The sequence below is a fragment of the Poecilia formosa genome, unplaced genomic scaffold (genome assembly GCF_000485575.1).
Source record: "Poecilia formosa unplaced genomic scaffold, Poecilia_formosa-5.1.2 Scaffold127, whole genome shotgun sequence".
NCBI lineage: Eukaryota > Metazoa > Chordata > Actinopteri > Cyprinodontiformes > Poeciliidae > Poecilia > Poecilia formosa.
The window spans coordinates 520,364-538,520 of NW_006800066.1; the positions used below are offsets into that span (position 1 = coordinate 520,364).

Consider the following 18,157-nt stretch of genomic DNA (forward strand, 5'->3'; position numbering starts at 1 on the left):
GCAAATCCACAATCCCAGAGTATTTTGCATAAGCTCTGATGTGTTTTGACCTTTCAAATTGTGGTGCTCGAAATGTTTAAGATCATATAGAATTAGAAATCAAACTGAAACTGCCCAACTGTGTACAACGGGGGGCGGAATGCATTTAGAAAGGCCTAAACCAGAGATATCCAATGTCAAAACGCTGAGTGCTTTTCCAAATCCTATCGGGCCGCCTCTCAACCTAATGGAATCTTGATGGTGAGTTTCAAGAATAAATGCATGACTTATGACACGACTACCGGGAGAATTACCCAATATAGTGGACGGCATGTTCCCGTCTCCAAAACATCATTGAATAATTGGCCACGTTTGACCAGGACATTTCTGGAAAAATGGCCAAGAAAAGGTTATGCAACCAGACAGATTCACTCATAGCCTGCATTTCACAATCTGCTGGCCTTGTCTGCATTAATGATCTTGACCTCGTTTTCACCATGTTGGGAGCGAAAAGGACTTAATAAAGCTGAACAAAGCTGCTTGTGTGTGTGTGTGTGTGTGAGAGAGAGAGACTGTGCGTGTGTGAGTTTGAGAGAAAGAGGAAAAGGAAGGCCCATGTGACTGTGTGTTACAGCTTGATGAGGGCTTGGTCTGTGATTCCTGGGGGATGTGGTCCAATCTAGGCTTTATTAGGCCTCACTGAGCTGTGTGCAGGGAGGTTTGTGTGCGTCTTCTCTATCGAGAACATTCGTCTGAGCATTCTAAGTACTTCTTTGTGTGGAACTTTAAAATGCACTCAGTTGGTAGCAGTTTAATAGTGCGTGCAAGGTATGGACCTTTTTCATGCTGCAGTCTGCTCAAGAGGTGAACTGCTTAGTTTAATCACACCATTTGTATAGACCGAGGACTACTGGTAATTTATTTCATGCATTAAAAGCAGACATGTATACACTGAAAAAAAAAAAAAAAAAACTATTTCTGAAATAAAGGACTGGTTAGAAATTATTTCCAAAAAAGTAAGTAATTAAAAACATGACCCCGTATTAAATGGAGAGCTATGGAACTGAAGATGTAAACACATTTTAAATTGAATCCAAGCAAAGCACGATAAATGTAGCAAAATTATACAAGTTAAAGAGTGGCACTCAATAGAGACGAAGCCTCGAGTCAAACTGAGAACAAATGCTATGGAGTACAAATATAAGAGTCCTAAGCAATTAAATATTGTGAGGAAATCTTTAACCTCTTCTGGGCTGACTGACATCTGGGCAGGAAAAGGCAACTACCAGTTCCTAACCTAATGATCCGATTTTTCACACCAATCAATGAAATATTTCTGTCAAGAATTTTTAAGTATATATGAAATTTATTAACCAATGTAGTACTGAATTTTTATGTCCAAACCTAATTGACCGAGATCAACATCTTTGGAAGAAAAAACATCCTTAACAGAACCTCTCTACCTGCGACATCACCTTCTGAAATGATGGCATACATTTTTGGGGGTTTTTTTGAGCAGGCGCTATCCAACATGAAGCCCATTACATTTGCAAACGTGAATTTGGTACTAAGGTTTGACGTCCTTACGGTTGGCAGAGCTTGATAAGGTCCTGGTCGGTGGTTCCAGGCGGCAGACCGCGAATGTACAGGTTGGTCTTACTGAGCTGCTCCGCCCCTCCCTGGCTGCAGCTGTTGGTGCTGGGGCTGGGAGGAGCCATGGGATGAGGGGGTGGAGCATAGGGCTGCTGGAAGAAACACAAGGAGAAAACAATGATTTAGCACAAACTGATACAATATATTTTCAGTAAAACTATTATGTGAGAAGAGGAAAAAGTTAAAGACACTAAGATGAGGTGGAACAATGTTTCACGAGGGAGTTAAAAATGTGTGAAACAATAAAAAAAAATAAAAAAAATACAGCTTTTGACGAAACGGCAAGCACTACAAATTAAAAGACAAGACATTTTAGGGCAGCTGTGAGACAGAGAAGAGATTAAATCACTGTTGCTAAGAGATAAAAACACAGCAGCACGTAATAAATACATATTTTAATACCGTCCCTTTAATCGGGAACAGGGAGAAAAAAAAATAAAATAAAATTGCTTTCCACAATAACAGCGTTCCAAAAAGGGCTTTCAGGTGAGATCTTGAATGCAGCATATGATTTTTGTTTTCCAGTCCACTTCATTATGTTTTAAGTAAACAGTTCACTGAGGAGGCTCTCACAAATTAGACTTCATATGGCTTCCAGCAGATTATAAACAGTTTTAAATGATGGCAAGATCCTGCTCTCTACTGAAATTGCCAGAACCAATTTCATTACACTGCGAAACAATTTTCACCTCCGAGAGTGTGTGATCCTGATGCAATAATCCACTCCAGTATATTTTATAACCATCTACATATGAATGTCTTTTTCAGTGTAATCCTCAGCTCGCAAAACTTATTCAAAATTTGATTCCACCTTTGTTTTTCCTACTCAACTTCCCCCCCCTCCATCGCTGGCTCCTTTTATTTGCTTGTTGTTCTGTTTGTGTAGATTTATGGTACAGGAGTCAGGGCCCCCTGCTCACAGACCATTTATATCTCTATTGCAGGGACACTGCACATAATGACAGCGAGGGAGAGCTGAAGCCCAGTGGGTAAGAAAGGAGGGAGAGGCAAAAAGAATGGGGAAAAAACATGGAAAAAGAAAAAGGCTATGTGCAATGCAAAAAAAAATAAAATAAAAAAATAAGATACTGATGGATGAAGCAGAAGAGAAGATGATGTCCAGGAAGAGAGGAAGACATAACAAAATACCACCTACAGCTCTAGTTAACCAGGTTAACCCTCAACGTCCCAGGGGAGGACCTCAAAACCTTAAAACATGCTGTGAAAACACACACACACTCAGTTTAACACACACACACACACCATTAGCCCTCCGATTTGCACCACACGTTAACAGCGACTGTTGGAGCATGGCTGATTTGATGCGCTATTTTAAGCGTGCGTGCCATGCCAGCGTGTCTACTCCCACTTCTCAGACAAAAAGCCGGGGTCCCTGGAGCGTGAAGAGGGAGCCACGTCCATCAATGGATGGCCAATTACCACGCTGAGCTAAATGGAACTGATGGGCAGCCACTCTCTGTGCCATGCTAACACGTACACACACTGTATGCTGGAATACAATCATAGACTGATAAGAACACACACACACACACACACGCAGTGTGAGAACACAGAAGGAGCTCTCTCTCGATGCAGGTGCAAAAAACAGCCACCTAGAACATGTCGGTAACAAACCAAGACTTTATCCAGTTCAAATCCAAATCATGTGATCTGAGATCATCTAAAGATAACGGCACAGAAGACAATTTAATAGCCCCGTCACACTAACGTATGAAGATATCTGGGTCTAAGTAAGTTTCTTTTCTTTACATATTATCCATCTTAGCATGCGTCATTTGATATTTTTCACACGTACAAAAATTCTGTAGCCTACTGTAACTCACAGTGACAACACACATACCCCACCACTACATTATTTACAGTGATTAAGTTTATTCAGATCTCCTAAAAAGAACACCATAATTAAGTCATGTGATGCCATGAACTGCATAGTAGCTCTGTCTGCCCTGATGAAGATCAACTCACCTCAGCATGCTGAATTTTTGTATTGAAAGACATGACAGTGTAATTTTTTGACCACTTTAGGTACTTGAGGCACTGAACACTGGCATTTCAGACTAAGATGTTAATGAGATCATTACGTTTAGGTAAAAAAAAAAAGTTGTCATGACGGAACGGAAAGAAGTAATGCTGTGACCAATGTGTAAAACCCTGAATGAACTCAAGTTTTAAAACAACAACACAAATAGTTTTTGCTGAGCAATTCATCTATGTGTCCCTAATAAAGTGGCCAGTGGGTGTACTTCATTTACATGGTAGAATTTGATATGTAAATGTTTGGATCCTTACCTAATAACATGTTTAAATAAACTAAAATGGCCAAGATGAGCAAAATGCACACAACTCAAGGTACGTAATATTTCAGTAAATTAATTACCAACTATTGGCATAAGTAGGTGTTTATAGAAAGCAGAAACCAGTGAAGATGTTAAATAAACTGGTCTTTTGATTAAAGGTGTATGACACTGCAATTGGGAAATTGTGTTTTATCAACATTAGCAGAACATAGACAAAGATTTGCCCACATCTGCAATGAAAACGCAGCTACTCATAAGACTTAAAACAAGTTCAAGATTTTAAAATCAACACTATATCTTCACTTAAATGCCTTCTGTCTTGTCTTCTGGACATAGTTGCACAAGCCACAAGGAGAAAGAACAAAATTAAGCAACATTTGCTCTGGCAGCTGTGCACAGGAATTTCAATCCCTTGAATGCTCTATTGAGTTATTTCCACCTTCTTAGGGTTCCTTGAACTTTCACAGCTGCAGTTCAAGCCTCGACTTTGAGGGTTTTTTTTTTTTTTTTTACCTTTGTCTCCCCTACTCTCAGCTCTTCATTTTGCTTTGTCCAAATTCACTGTAGCCTAATTTACTCACAGAGTGTTGCAAATGTCATCTCACTACATAGACAGTTGCTCTAGGAGCTGTGCGTTAATGCAAAAGTTCCTTCCTTTCATTCAGGCTTTTGTGAAGTTCTTCAGTGATCCACACAGCTCTCTTCCTCCTCTTAGGCTCCAGGCTTGGCTTGAATTTTACTCTTTGGAATTCATGTGTCCCACCCTATCGATTTGCTTTCATTTTTTAAGGTCAGAAGCTGAAATCTTACACAATGAGGCATGGAGGGTCAAAATGAGCCCATTACTTACAGTCCTGGGCGAAGAGGCACAGAGTGAGGTTATCCAAGGGGAAAAGAAAAAAGGCTGGAGAAGTGCTCTGGGATGAGGAATGGGGCGCCTAAGGTGGGCGCCAAAGGTCTCGAGAGAGTGAACGTTTCTGAATGGCTGAAAACGAATGGTGACCAATAGCCATCTTCTGTTTTCATGTTATGTTTTAAAAGATCCAGAAAGACTTTTCAAGTTAATATGCTTACGCTAGAGGAACCTTCTGCAGTCGGTTGTAAAGGCGTAAGAGAAATTTAGTGGGCACACAGGTCATTGCCAAATAATTCAGCCATTTTAAAAATCACTTGTCTGCGGGCTTCTCTGCTGCCACCCTTGAGGTTAATAACCAAGCTTGTTTCCCTTCCTGGACAGTTTAATGACTGCAGTTTGCCCTCAACCTGTCAGCCTAAAAGATTCCCAAATATACAATAAATACTGGACTCATGTCAGAGTGACGAGGACTGAACGCAGCAGTTATAGTACATTTCCACGAAGAGGTGGGGGGCGGGGAGGGAGATGAAGGTCGGGTCGTGGTGGGAGGGAGGGGAAGCAGAAAGTTAAAAAGAGCCTGATGGGAAGACTTGAAAAGAGAAACGGAGAAGAGCGGGAGAAAAGCTGGTCATGACACTTGGGGGTAGGGGGGGTTAGGGGGGTAAAACTCCAGGTGGTAAATGAGAAAACCTCCATTCTGCCGCCTCCCTACCCAGCTGTGACATGCCGCTACGCAGACTTACTGGGGATTTCAATTTGCTGCACTGTATTTCAGACAGGCAAAATGGTTTACACAGGCCCAATTTACCGAGCCAGTCGTGCAGGGGGGTTCGCAGCCTGTGTGACATGCCAGGGAATGTTTATGAGTGTATTAAGTGAGGGTGATAAATCTAGCGTGCGTCGCAAAGGCTGAGGGCACACAGCGTTGCAATGTATATTCACACATCCACACAAGGACAACACACATTTCTTTAACAGAGCTAGTGGCCCTCTTTTGTTACTGAAAGCAGGAATGTCATTTAAAAACAGCCTGAACCTAATATGTGTTCCATCATATAAAAAAAAAAAAAAGATTTTTAATGCTTAATAAAATAAATCAATTTTAAAAAAATTCCATTTTATTTCTAACAGTTTGCATATTTTGTTTTGTTCCCAAACTTTTTACATCCCCAGCTTTCTGAGGCGAACTCAGCTACAATGGCCAATGCAGTTTTTATAGCGCTTCGAATCATTCGGATACAAGAATAAAATCTCGTTGCTGGCTGAACGCAAGCAGTCGTCTGCCAACTGGAGTCAAATCTCAGCTTCCCCACCCCACATGTCGGTGTTGTTAAGCAAGAGTCTGAATCCTACGATGGCTTTAATTTACTGACTGATGTGTGAATTTAAGTGGGTGAATGTAGCTGGAAGTGCAGTGAGAGATCAATAACACACACACAAAAATGTGTAAATGAAGCACATTTACTGTTCTCTTGAGAACAGACTCCTATTTGACCTAATCTTGAAAAAGTAAAAAAACATAACACGTAATAAAAATCTAACACCAGTTTATGGGCTTACTTGGAAACATTTTTAATGCAGAATGGCTCTGCACCCGTTAAGTCTTTTTTTTTTTTTCTTGCTATATGAATTTTCTTTTTTTTTTTTGGCTCAAAATACTACAATGCAGAAAATTACAATGCAATTTTGAGGCTTTACAGTTTTTGATGGGGATAAGGATAACATTTGCTGATGCAATGCATGCAGAATATGAGGAAAATAGTGTGAGTGGAGATGGAGGTTGGGCAGTTTTAAAGCTAACATTACTGCTGTCTCCCTCTAATGTTCGTCACCTAGACAAAAGGCAGAGATATTTACAGCTGCAAGAACAAATGCAGCATGTACAAAAATTGGCAAATGACTTTTTTTTTTTATTTCAAACTGACTCCAGTGCAACATCTCTGAATCCAGCTGGATGTACTTAAAAGTGATGAATGCTGCTGTTACTTAAACCGATTCCTTGCTGCTGAGGGCATCTAGAGATGTAAAAAGTGTTGCACCATCTTGAGTGATGTTTAATATCCTAAGATCTAAAGCAGGGATTTGAAACTTCAGGGGGAGGGGGGTGGGCAATGTTCTGCTACTTTAAGAACATCTGAATGAAATATTGAATGCATGCCAAGGAGGTCATTCAGACATTTTGTTCAGGTGTGTTAGACCAAAGATGCATTTAGAAGCCAAGGACATTAACTAGTAGTAATTTGACTTGCTAGTCCAGTACATCCCCACTGTTGCCCAACTGAATTGAAATGTGTGGAACCTGCAGGCCCTTTCAACACTTCAAACTTCTTGTTGTGCTTCTCCAACTCTTCATGGATTATTTGTGGGGTAGTGTGCATTAACCAGCTAAAATAACCCCCAGTTACAATCAAATATTGTTTCCATGAACAAATGTATGAACTTTGCATAGTTAGTTAGGAAAGTGGTTTATGTCAAAGTAACAACTGCTTCAGATAAATAGAAAATCTCCAACTTCTTTCCAGATTCCTAACAAGGCATCCTATCGAAAATCCAGTTCGGATAGGATGCCTTGTTGGTGCCCTTAAATATAGACAGTGGCTGGCATGGCCACTTTGATGACTTGCAGCTGTGTAGTCCTTTAAATACCTAACTGTAATGCTGTATGTTGTGAGCTTTCTCTATGTAAAAACAGCATTTATATTTTTCAGCAATCTGAGAGGGAGTTTTCTCTCTACCTGCGTCATTGAGCTGATGGTAGATATAACCTCTATTACTGGGTCACCACTGTTCCTTCCTTGGGGCTCTTTTGATAGATATTGATCTCTGCAGATATCCCACCTGAGATGCAGGTTTGGACAGGTTTTAACCCAATCACCTAGCCATCACAATTTGGACATTGTCAAGCAAGTTCAAGTTTTTAAACTTGCCAGTTTGTCTTGTTCCTAACAGATGAGGGACATTGTTTCGTTGCTGCCCAGTATATGTCTCTTACCAACAGGTGCCGCTAAGCAGGTGTGGTCACAGTTATTCACACACGAGAGGCCATTTTTTTATGCAACTCTGATTGGGTAGCTAAATCTCATTTCAATAAGAGACTTGCTTTAGTCAATCTGTGTAGCTTTAGGGAATATGATTAGTGTAACAGAACGTAGAATTTAGTGTAAATGATTTTAGAAAAGCTACCTTTATACACAGCAAAGTCCTGTAAGGCGAGGAATGATTCAGTCATAAAATGTTGCATTTTAATTGAAAGTTATTTGGAACATTTGGACATAATATAAAACAGTAAAAAAAAAAACAGATTAAAAACAGGAAGTTACAACATTATTAAGGTTCCTGGTTAATTTTTAAGCATTTTTTTTGTTTTCAATAAATGAAAAAAACAAAACAAAAGGAGAAACAAAGGTGAGAAAAAGAAATTATAGAGGATGAAAGATAAACATTTTAAATTTACTCTAGAATGATTTGTTCATCTGTTCAAAAGATGTTAGAAACAAGAAAATGTCATATTCTGGTGTAAACAATAAGTACCTTTACAAATCACAGTCAGTTGTTTCAGTAAGTGGGATGAAAGCATTTTTTTTTTTTTTTACATCATTTTCCTCCTCTGTGTTTCCCTGCAGTGCAGGGCAGAGCTGAATGAGGTGGTTGCACACCAATGTAGTAATTGGGCCTGATTTATAGGAGGCCAGAGGATCTAACTCAACACTGGAACTGGGCCAGACAAGGCCATACTGTCAATATCATCAGTAAGCCAGCACAACCCTGCCCAAGCCTGCACACGGTCATGACACCGCTATTTCAGGTCGCCAGGCAGACACACACGCACACACACACACACACACGTGCGTCTGTTACTGTGTTAATATGCGTTTCCTGTTCTGTGCATTTCTCCTCAGTCCAAGTCAGACACTGCTGTAAAAAAAATAAAAAAATAAAAAATTACACCCAGTCTCTTAAAAAATGGAGGAAAAAAGCCTCCCAACTCATTCTCCATTAATTCATGCTGGCAAAGTCTCTGCAAAGACTCTTAGAGGCGAGCATGCTCCCAGAGGCATCCCTTCCAAACTGCCAGAACTAACTGTTTGCTCGGCGGTCGGCTGCATTCGCAGCAGCCTTTAAGCACGGAAGGAACACAAATCCCCCATCCATCCTGGATTGCTGCTTCTAAACCTTTAGCTCAAAAAACATGTGCTTTAGAAGCCATGACTGAATCTCAATGCTCAAAGAAGAGCAAGGGACGCTGGAAACCTGCTTGTCGTCCTTTCTTTACTTGTTCAGTGTGTGTCCACGGCCCTCTCTTGGTAAAGCATAGCCAGAGGAGTGAATAGCAAATCATCCCCAATTCACCTGGGAATGCAGCACTGCTGATCCTACAGCCAAATGCATCTTAGCAGAAGAGATTGTTAGCTCTCTGTATGTGGGGGCATGAGGAGAAGAAAGAAAGAAAAAAAAGATGTTTAAGACAGATATATATATATATATAACAGCCATTAACTGCCAGAGTTAAATCGAAGGTCTAAGAGTGTTATAAGAGGCAGAAGAGGGACAAGCTAGAAAAGAACAAACATTACACATACAGGCTAACGTATCTGAAGTCAACCAGGCTGTCTGACACAACACACTGGTTGGCTAACGGTGATAAACACTAAAACAAGTATAACTACAGGTTTACCCACTCTGTTAAATTTGTTAAAGATCTCTTTCATCTAACTATTTTCTCTTTTTATGTGCTCTCTGTTCTCGCTTTGTTTCAACAGCTTCCACTTTCCATGTGTCATAATACAGAAACGCTGCCTTCAAATTCAGCCCATGACTTTTAGTTGTGTGAAAAACAACTCATATTTTATGGAGTATTGCTCACTTTGTTCCTTTTGCTTTTTCATACCAAAGTTTTTTTTTGTTGTTTTTTTTAGGTATGAAAACTAGCAGCCTTTCGTACCGACACTGTTTATTCATACCTCTCTCTCGGAACGTTGCCTCCTTTAACACCTGAAGATTAACATGCTCTTAAAATAATTCAAGATATGTGGTTATGCGTTTCCAACAAACAGTGTCGACCAGCGGGGACACTGAGCGGGAAGTCGCTCTTTTATTTCGGTTTGACCGAGAGCTATAATCCCTCGTATTTCATAAGCCAACATGAATCTCACACCAACCCTAAATGCTTTTTAGGGTCTTTGCTACAGTTCTCCAAGTATGAGCTACAAACATCTGCTATTCAGGAATTACTGGAGTCTCTCAGTTTGAAAAGCAGCTAAACGATACGGGCCTTCATGCCGTTTCATTAATAGTACCATTGCCTTAAAGCAAGAAGGTCCAGGTTAAAATCTTCACCTGGGCTCTTCTTTTTTTTTTGCATGGAGTTTGCACATTTCCCTAGTGCATGCTTGGGATCTCTATTTAAATGTTTAGCTTAAATATTTTTGTAATGTTCAACAAACTGAATACACTTATTTTGCTTTTTATTCTGTTGTAAACATTTTTTTTCCCCCTTACACGAAATATGAAATACACATCACTTCAACTTTCAGGTTGGTTGGCAACAATGTCCTCAAACACAACCTAAAAGTGGAGCTGGACTGCATGCACCAGTCCTCCAGCAACCCTTAACTTGGTTCTCTGTGGACATCAAGAGTCAGCCAATGTTTAGGTGACATAACTGGGGCTTAAGTGTGTTTGTGCTGCGCAGATTATGACGGCTTGGCTGGAAGTACAGCGCCGAGGAATCTGCAAGAGAAAGCACTGGGCGAGCCGTGGGCAGAGACAAAGTGAAACTCTATGGACATAAATATTTGGGCTGATTTGTCATCATTATAGCCAGCTGGGGCTGTTTGCAAGCTTTGCAGTGTAGGAGTGGAGACTGCAGGATGACTGCAATGAAGGAGTGGGCAGATAGAGATGCTCATTTAAAGGCAAGGCAACCAAGAGAGGGACATATTAGGAAACCAAATGCTCTAAATCTGTTCACCAACTGAATCCACTTGGTTGCATCCTCTCCCCAAAATGGATTTTTTTATATTTATTTGCTCCAACCTTCTCAGGTTATTTTTTATATATATTAAAAAAACTTGCTATAGAGTCACTGGCATGGATCTTTATTTAGATTTAGAGGTAAACCTAGCAAATGTATGCATTGGATTGCAGAAATGTAATCCAGGATTGTTTGGTAGTATCTTTAACTCATGCAACTGAACTTATTTGCAAAAATATTGTTTTGGTTGCAGAAATAATTAAAGAAAAAATAAATCAGAGAAATATTACACATTTCTTTTCAGAAACGGCATAGTGCCAGTGCTGATAAGAAAATTTTAAATAAATTGGCAAAATATAGCTAGTTAAATCCTGACATCCGCCTTAACCGGCAGAAGATTAACCATATTTTAAACACTTGAATATTACCCCATTTTATTTTAGTTTCATATAATAGAAGGATCCTGAGGGGTCTGTCTGAAAACTTGCCCTGTGTTAAGAAATCTTTTGTGAATTTACATCAGTTGCAAGTTGTTTGCAGCATTAGCAATGGCATACTAGAGCAGTTAAGTGATGAAAATGTACCATCAAAATCAATGTGTTGAACAAGAAAGCTTTCGAATACCTGATCTATAGTGCACACCATATATTCAAAAGCTAAACAATATTCCCCATCTCTGATTAGAAACTGAAAATTTGTAGGGAACTTTGAAAAACTATGACAAGCTGAGAAGGTTGGAGCAATTATAATGTTTGAACGTTACGCTAACTGGAGACCGCTGGGTAACTATAGCTCTGGACCCAGAAGAGCGAAAGTGGAAAGTTCAGTTTCAATTGAAAAAGAAAAAGCAAAAACAAAACCCAGAAGCAGTCACTAAGCCCCAACCCTATTCTTCGCCACTAATTGGGCACATTCTTCAGGAGTCAATTATGTTTTTCACAGGAAGTTTAAGTACAAACACGGGACTGTGTGGAGGAGGCGGAGGACATTGTGTAGCTGTTTTTCATTGAAACAAATGCCTGGCAGTGCAGGAACACACATCGGCTGGCACCCGGCCCTGGAACGCCGAGGCTTCGCTCGCATCCCGAAAAACAGAAGAAGAGTCCGCGTAATGGAAACTCAGCTCAATCTGTCTTTACCTCCCACCTTTAAACGTTCATCTACTCTGGAATATATCAGTCTCTCATGCTACAGTAGCTCTAGGTGTGCATGTCTTTGTCTGACATCCAGGGCCAATTGCTTGACAAATTGCCAGATTTTGAATGAACAACTATAGATAGCAGAATGTCAGGCAGAGAGAGGGAGACGGGAGACAGATTGATATCGGAGACGCTTAGCCATTTGTCATGCTATTCTGCAGACAAACAAATTTAGGTCCACTCTTCCAGAAGGTCAACTTTGCTCAAATTCATAAATAAGCCTGTAATTGACAGAGAAGGTGCAGAGAGGCTGAAAGTTCCCCAACAGCTCTGTGCATGAGTTACTGCCCGACACTGACCTCAGACCTGCATGTGTGTTTGACTGTGTGCCAGCAGCCATAAGTCAAAGGAACTATGTAATGTTTGCATAACTGAATGATGCCAACACCGTTCTCACTAACACAACCCGATATCGGCACAGACTTGTGAAAAAGGCAGTGCAGCACAATACAGTATAAACATCTATAGGTCTGCGCATGCCAGCTAACACAATAAAAAGCTAAAGTAATAAGGTTATAAATCCATAAGAGATCTTCCCCTCAGATGTTCGGTCTTGAATTTTCTTTAAAAAGCCTTTCTTATCAGTCAGGGTAATCGAAAAAGAGAGGCAGAGAGATTGAACAAGGGAGAACGGCAGATAATTACGTGACTAGTCCAAATTTACCTTGTTCAAGAAATACATTTCCATGTCAGGACTAGATTTGCTAATTTGCGAGTCAGAACATGAGATATATTGTTTTTTTTAGATTTTTAGTTTCTTACAGTAATGAGATGATGAAGATAGGATGAAACATATGTCAATAGTGAACTACAGAAGAGCAGAAGTGGCTATATATATATATATATATATATATATGCATAGTACAGAGTGAAGCTGGACTTGTTAGAAAACATTTTACACTGTTTCATAATCCAGTCAGGATATGGAGAAAACTCAATGCAACAATTTTATGGCATATATGCTGGTCCAATATACTTTAGCCATTTGGGTTCCTTTGTGCCATTCATATATCTGACAAGTACATGCAATGTATATAAAGAAACGTTAAGATCCATGCATAGTCACAAGGTTGAACACATATCTTCATAGTTTTTGAATATTTAGTTCATTTGAAATACATTTTTTTTTATGTTTCTGTTTTTTTTGGAGGGGGTTAAAGTCTGCAATGTCACTTTTATCCTCCAGAGGAATGTAATCACTGAAGCATCCTGAAAGTTGCCAGACTAAATACTGGCACAAAACGCCAACCACTGTTGTGACAGGAAGCCTGGAGACAGCCATAACAATCAGCAAGAGAGCAAAGAATGATTGGATTGAGGTGGTTTATAAATTTATTTAATGACATACATCTGAAAAAGCCATCCGGAGATTCCACACAGGGATCTTAACCAACCCGAGTTCCCATTTCATCCCTGCCAGAAATATCAGGTGTGTAAGCAGAAGCAAAAAGAAAGCCGCTACACCAACTTAGAATTGAAAAAGCCCACATCTGTAATGGCTATTTACTCCACAATTTTTGGTTTTATTACTCTGACAAATTTTAAACACATGGATATAGTCAAATGAAGCACAGGAACTCAAGTTTGCTCTAAAAAATGACAACATTATGCCTGAAAAATATTACAGTGCATTAAACAAAAGCAAAATGGCTCTGACATGGCGCCACTATTTAATTGCAAGACAGGCTGTAAATGAGATTTTGATGGATGTGAACTTCCAGATGAGTTTCACAAAAGGTCATGGAGGCAGCAGGCAATCAAGGCAAAGAGAATGCTTTTGCTTTCTTTAAACAAAGAAAACCATAGCGGGGAAAAGAATGCCTCATCGTAATGTACATGCAAATCTGGCATAGTTAAACTTATTTTTGCAATCAAAAAACTGAACAGCATATCTAAAAAAAAGAGACTTAGTGCCGGTCATTTTTGATATACCAAACACTGTGTATTCACATAATACTATCGCAACATTTAACACCACTGAAAATGTGTTGTAGTTGATCAACAACCCAAAGGTTTTGTGAGTTTGGTGTTGTTTCCATCAAAATTTGAATACCTCAAGAAACCTTCAACCAAGTCGAGTCTCTAAACATTTAACCCACTGGATCTAAAGGAACTGCTGGTAACAGCTGACTGCAGCCAGCAGAAAACAAAACAAAACAAAAAAAAACAACATTGTTTGTTCCAGTGTCGTTCATATAAACTTTTCCTACTTTGTCAGAAGTATTTAGAATTGCAGTCAGTCATTTAACAGATGCTTTTAACCAAAGAAGTTGTAAACTGCTTTGGTTAAAAGTCTTGTAGGAAACCCTAATGTAAGTATTTACTGCTTACACTCAAGCACTAAGAGCAAGTTTGGCATGTTAGTGTGATAAATGTATTTGAGTGAGGAGGGTTTCTCAGAAAACATGGGTCTTTATTCCATTCTTCATGGTGCAAAGCAGCAGCGTCCGATCCCAGTTGTTGAGAGCCATGTGTTCTGTATATTGTAGATTTCTCCCGAGTTTCATACATTTAAATACTTGGGTTATTACCTGGCCTTACAAGAACGTACTAGCATATACCTGTACTTATTACATACTTATATGTATAAGTATATGCTGCTACATCATCTGCTCATCAATGTTTATGGTGCTCTACACTCTGGTTTGTTACCTGAAAACCAGCTTCCACTTGTGCAGGCTGGGAACATGTTTCCTATTATTCTCATTTGACAAGTTTATGTGAATTTAAATCTGAATTATTTGGCTTCTACATTACACCATGCAAAGCCTTTTTTTAATCATAGACCTGTTTTCTATCCCAAGCCCTGTATTTTGACATTGGACAAAAAAAAAAAAAAAACTCCTGACAGCCTAAGTGTTTTGTTTTATACATACAGACACCAAGCTATCCTCACTACTAAACTCTGTGAACCTCCATTCCCTGCCCCCTTTTTCCTCCCTAACAGAACTCATCCCTTTCTAGTCTTCCCTCTATCCTCTATTCACCTTTCCCAATCCGTTCAGTCAGCTCCCATCTATCTCTAAATCCATCCCAATCCTCATCTGGCTGCTCGTCCTCCATTTCTCCTTTGTGCTTTCTTCTCTGAATCTCTCCTAACCCCCTTTCTCCTCCCAGTCTAAGCGCCAATGGGGAGTTTTTACATAGTGTTGAGAAGAGTTTAGTAGGGCAAAGAATTCGCTGTGCCAGATCTCGCACTGTGAGTTAAGCAAGTATCCCCCCCCTTTCAAGGAATAACAGCATTACTCAACAGAAAATAACCTGTATCTGCCCGCCTCCTCGGGCCGATGCATGCGTACTGCAAAGCTGCTGTCAGCAGCCGGCATCGGGACTACACAGGGGATTGTTTTACTCGAGTTCAATCTGAGAACAATGCCGCATTGTGAAATATTTGGAACTGCCATCCAACATTCTGCCTTTGCACACACCTGGAAATGTCACAAAATCCGGAAAGGAATATTGGGAAAAAGTGTAGACTTTATATCAAAGAGAGAACTAAAATAATATTTTGTCATTTATTTTTCTTGAACTATTAGGTTATCGTTTCCCCTCCCACAAACAGATGTTTTCTCTGTTTTACTGGTTTGGATGAGAGAATGATGCTCGAGTTGGAGACCTTTTAGAAGCATCTCTTTGAGTGATTTAAAGGACAAGAGACAGCCTCTTCTGGGCTGGCCATCCTGGTCTGTCAGTCGCATGACTTACTGGAAACCCAAGTGTTTTTCTGCTCACACAAGCAGAGTTCAATCAGAGCGAGTGTGCAGCTTTATCCAAAAAATGTCACAATTGCGTGATAAATAAAGTGAGCACAGTTGGGCAGCCAGCTAGAGCGAGCGACTTAAAAAAAAACAAAAAAACGATGCGAAGTAGAAAGAGAGAAGTAGCAGAGAGGGGGAAAAAAAGATGAATTGGGAAGCAGACGACTGCCAAAGAAGAAGAGATGCAGTGTCTGAGTCACTCGGACCTTGATAGTGTGATTTATTCATGAGATAAGTCACCGTGTCTGAGGAGTAGGTGAGTGTAATGGTGTAATGTTTCCACGTATCCTGACTGCTTGCCTCAGTGACTCTGGTCTGCTGTGTCCTTGCCAGGCTGCTGGAAGAGTTTAATGCATGCAACACTTGGACACGGCAATGGATCACAGCCAGTACACATAAACACAGGCCATCTGGGTTAAAACAAACCCAACTCTGACGCAATCAGTCCGTTTGGATCTTCAAAGGTAACTGAAGTTATGACTTATTTCCACTTCATGGTAGGATGAGAAAGAAAAAAAAAAAAGCCAATGTTTATAGCACATTCATATATTTATCAGTCTAGTTCAGGCTCGGGGAAAAAACTGTTTTGCGTAAATGGAGGTTTCTACCCAAATTAGGCTGAATTTATTCACATAACTTGTAGGTAGTCAGCTTCACACACCAAAGGTAGACGGAAGTACATTTCCGAAAAGCGTGCAAAATTGTCAAGTGTTAGCCTACTTTGGAGGGCAAATTCTTACATAAAAACAAGAATTATAAATATTTTCAAGTGTTGGCATACGTTTAGGATTACCCGTCAAAGATTTATTCACCCCATTTTCAACAAGAGGGAAGCTGCTGGTCCTTTACCATTTCACACTTTTGCAGTTTTGGTTGTTTAATTTCTGACATTTTGGTGGTAAAATACAACAAGCTTTTTCAGAACAATAAAGTCTCAAGTCATACTTGCCTGGGGGACATTTTCTACTTGCTTTTGACAACTAATGATTTAATGCAATTCCTTATTTCTTTGGTCATAATCTACTGGAAGATGTAGTTAGAAAGGTGGTTGCTGCGTTCTTGATCCCAGCAAGGATCACATGCTTTTTAAAAATACTTTTTATAAATACTGACCTGCTTTTTTTACATTTCCACTGGTATTTTGGTGATGATCTCCCACTCTTTGAGGTGAGAAGACCCCTCCTTCACATCACTTTAATTTTCAACTCCTTGTACAGATCCTCTATTACATTCCTATCAGGACCCTGATTGGAGCACTGCAAAGCATTAAGATCACTTTCAGCTTGCAGGAATGTGCTTGTAAAATGTAAATATTACTTTAGATTAGGGTTTGGTTGTTTATCTTTTTTGTAGATGCACAAGTAAGGTATGCATTTCATTGGTTTATTTTCTAATCACATAGCTCATGCTTTTTCACTAAATCCTCCATTGCAAAAATGGTTTCAGTTGATTTCTAACAACTGACGAAATCAGATGTTCTGATTTAGATTTTACTTTTACAAGAATATTCGGTGGTCTGGTTTGTTGTATTTTCTAAGCCCTGTATTCATCATGTAGTAGAAACGTTTTATGAGATGATAGCAGTATTGTTTGGCTCTGCAGTTTTCTTGTTTTATCCTTAAAGTGAGGTTCTATAGCATCTCAGAAAAAAAAAGTACTTGTTCCATTACACAAAGGCACAGATTAGCACATGGACAGCAGCAAGCAGTCCCCTAAATATCCAATACAGAAGCATCACTGAGACTGAATATGAAGAGGCTTGCCAGATTCTGTGAATGGGCAATTACCATCACAATGAAACTCATGTTGTTTTTATTATCATCTTTTTCCAATTATTTTTGACCAGCAAATTGGGGGTGGGAGAGGCTCAGCCTGCCACACACAAAGCACTTGACATGGCTGAACAGAACCTCTGTGGTTTTTGGTCAAGAAGGAATTTTCTGGATATGCTGAAATAATTACAGGAACCTTGATATCCCACAAGAGACTTCACTTATTTTCCTCCAGCTCCATCTGCTCAATCTTAGTTAATATCTCCCTGCGAGGGGGGGTGGATGTTTATTATGGTAACCTGCTCAGTTTTGTGCAATTTCTATAATTACATCAGGCACAAATAGAGTTCTCATAAGAATAAGATGAGGCTATTTTAAGCAAATATTACGTGTGAAAAATTTAAAAAAAGGTTGACAAAGAATAGTTTGATGTTGGTGCTTGACAAGGGTAACTAAATGACTAAATGCATATCTACAGTTAAGTCAGTGATGTTTCACACTTCTTCTATTTCAGACTGCAGAGGAAAACAAAAAGAAAGCGAATGGAAAAATATCACGTCCAAGACAAACTATTTTTGCTCCCAACAGCTAAAATTAGAATAAAAAAAAGAAACTTATAAAAGTTTGATTACCAAGAAAATCTATTCT

General features: G+C 39.5%; 1 protein-coding gene across 2 annotated transcripts in view; it reads right to left on the minus strand.

Annotated features, from left to right (window-relative positions):
* The window catches only part of rbms3 (RNA binding motif, single stranded interacting protein), a 229,218-nt gene that overhangs the window by 183,381 nt on the left and 27,680 nt on the right, over positions 1-18,157 (minus strand). Inside the window, exon 2 of one of the 2 annotated variants that reach the window (XM_016676090.1) lies at positions 1,567-1,721. In XM_016676090.1, coding sequence (XP_016531576.1) covers positions 1,567-1,721 — 155 coding nt within the window. Of the gene's footprint in view, positions 1-1,566; positions 1,725-18,157 lie in introns of both variants that reach the window. The other variant, XM_016676089.1, reaches the window with a different exon arrangement.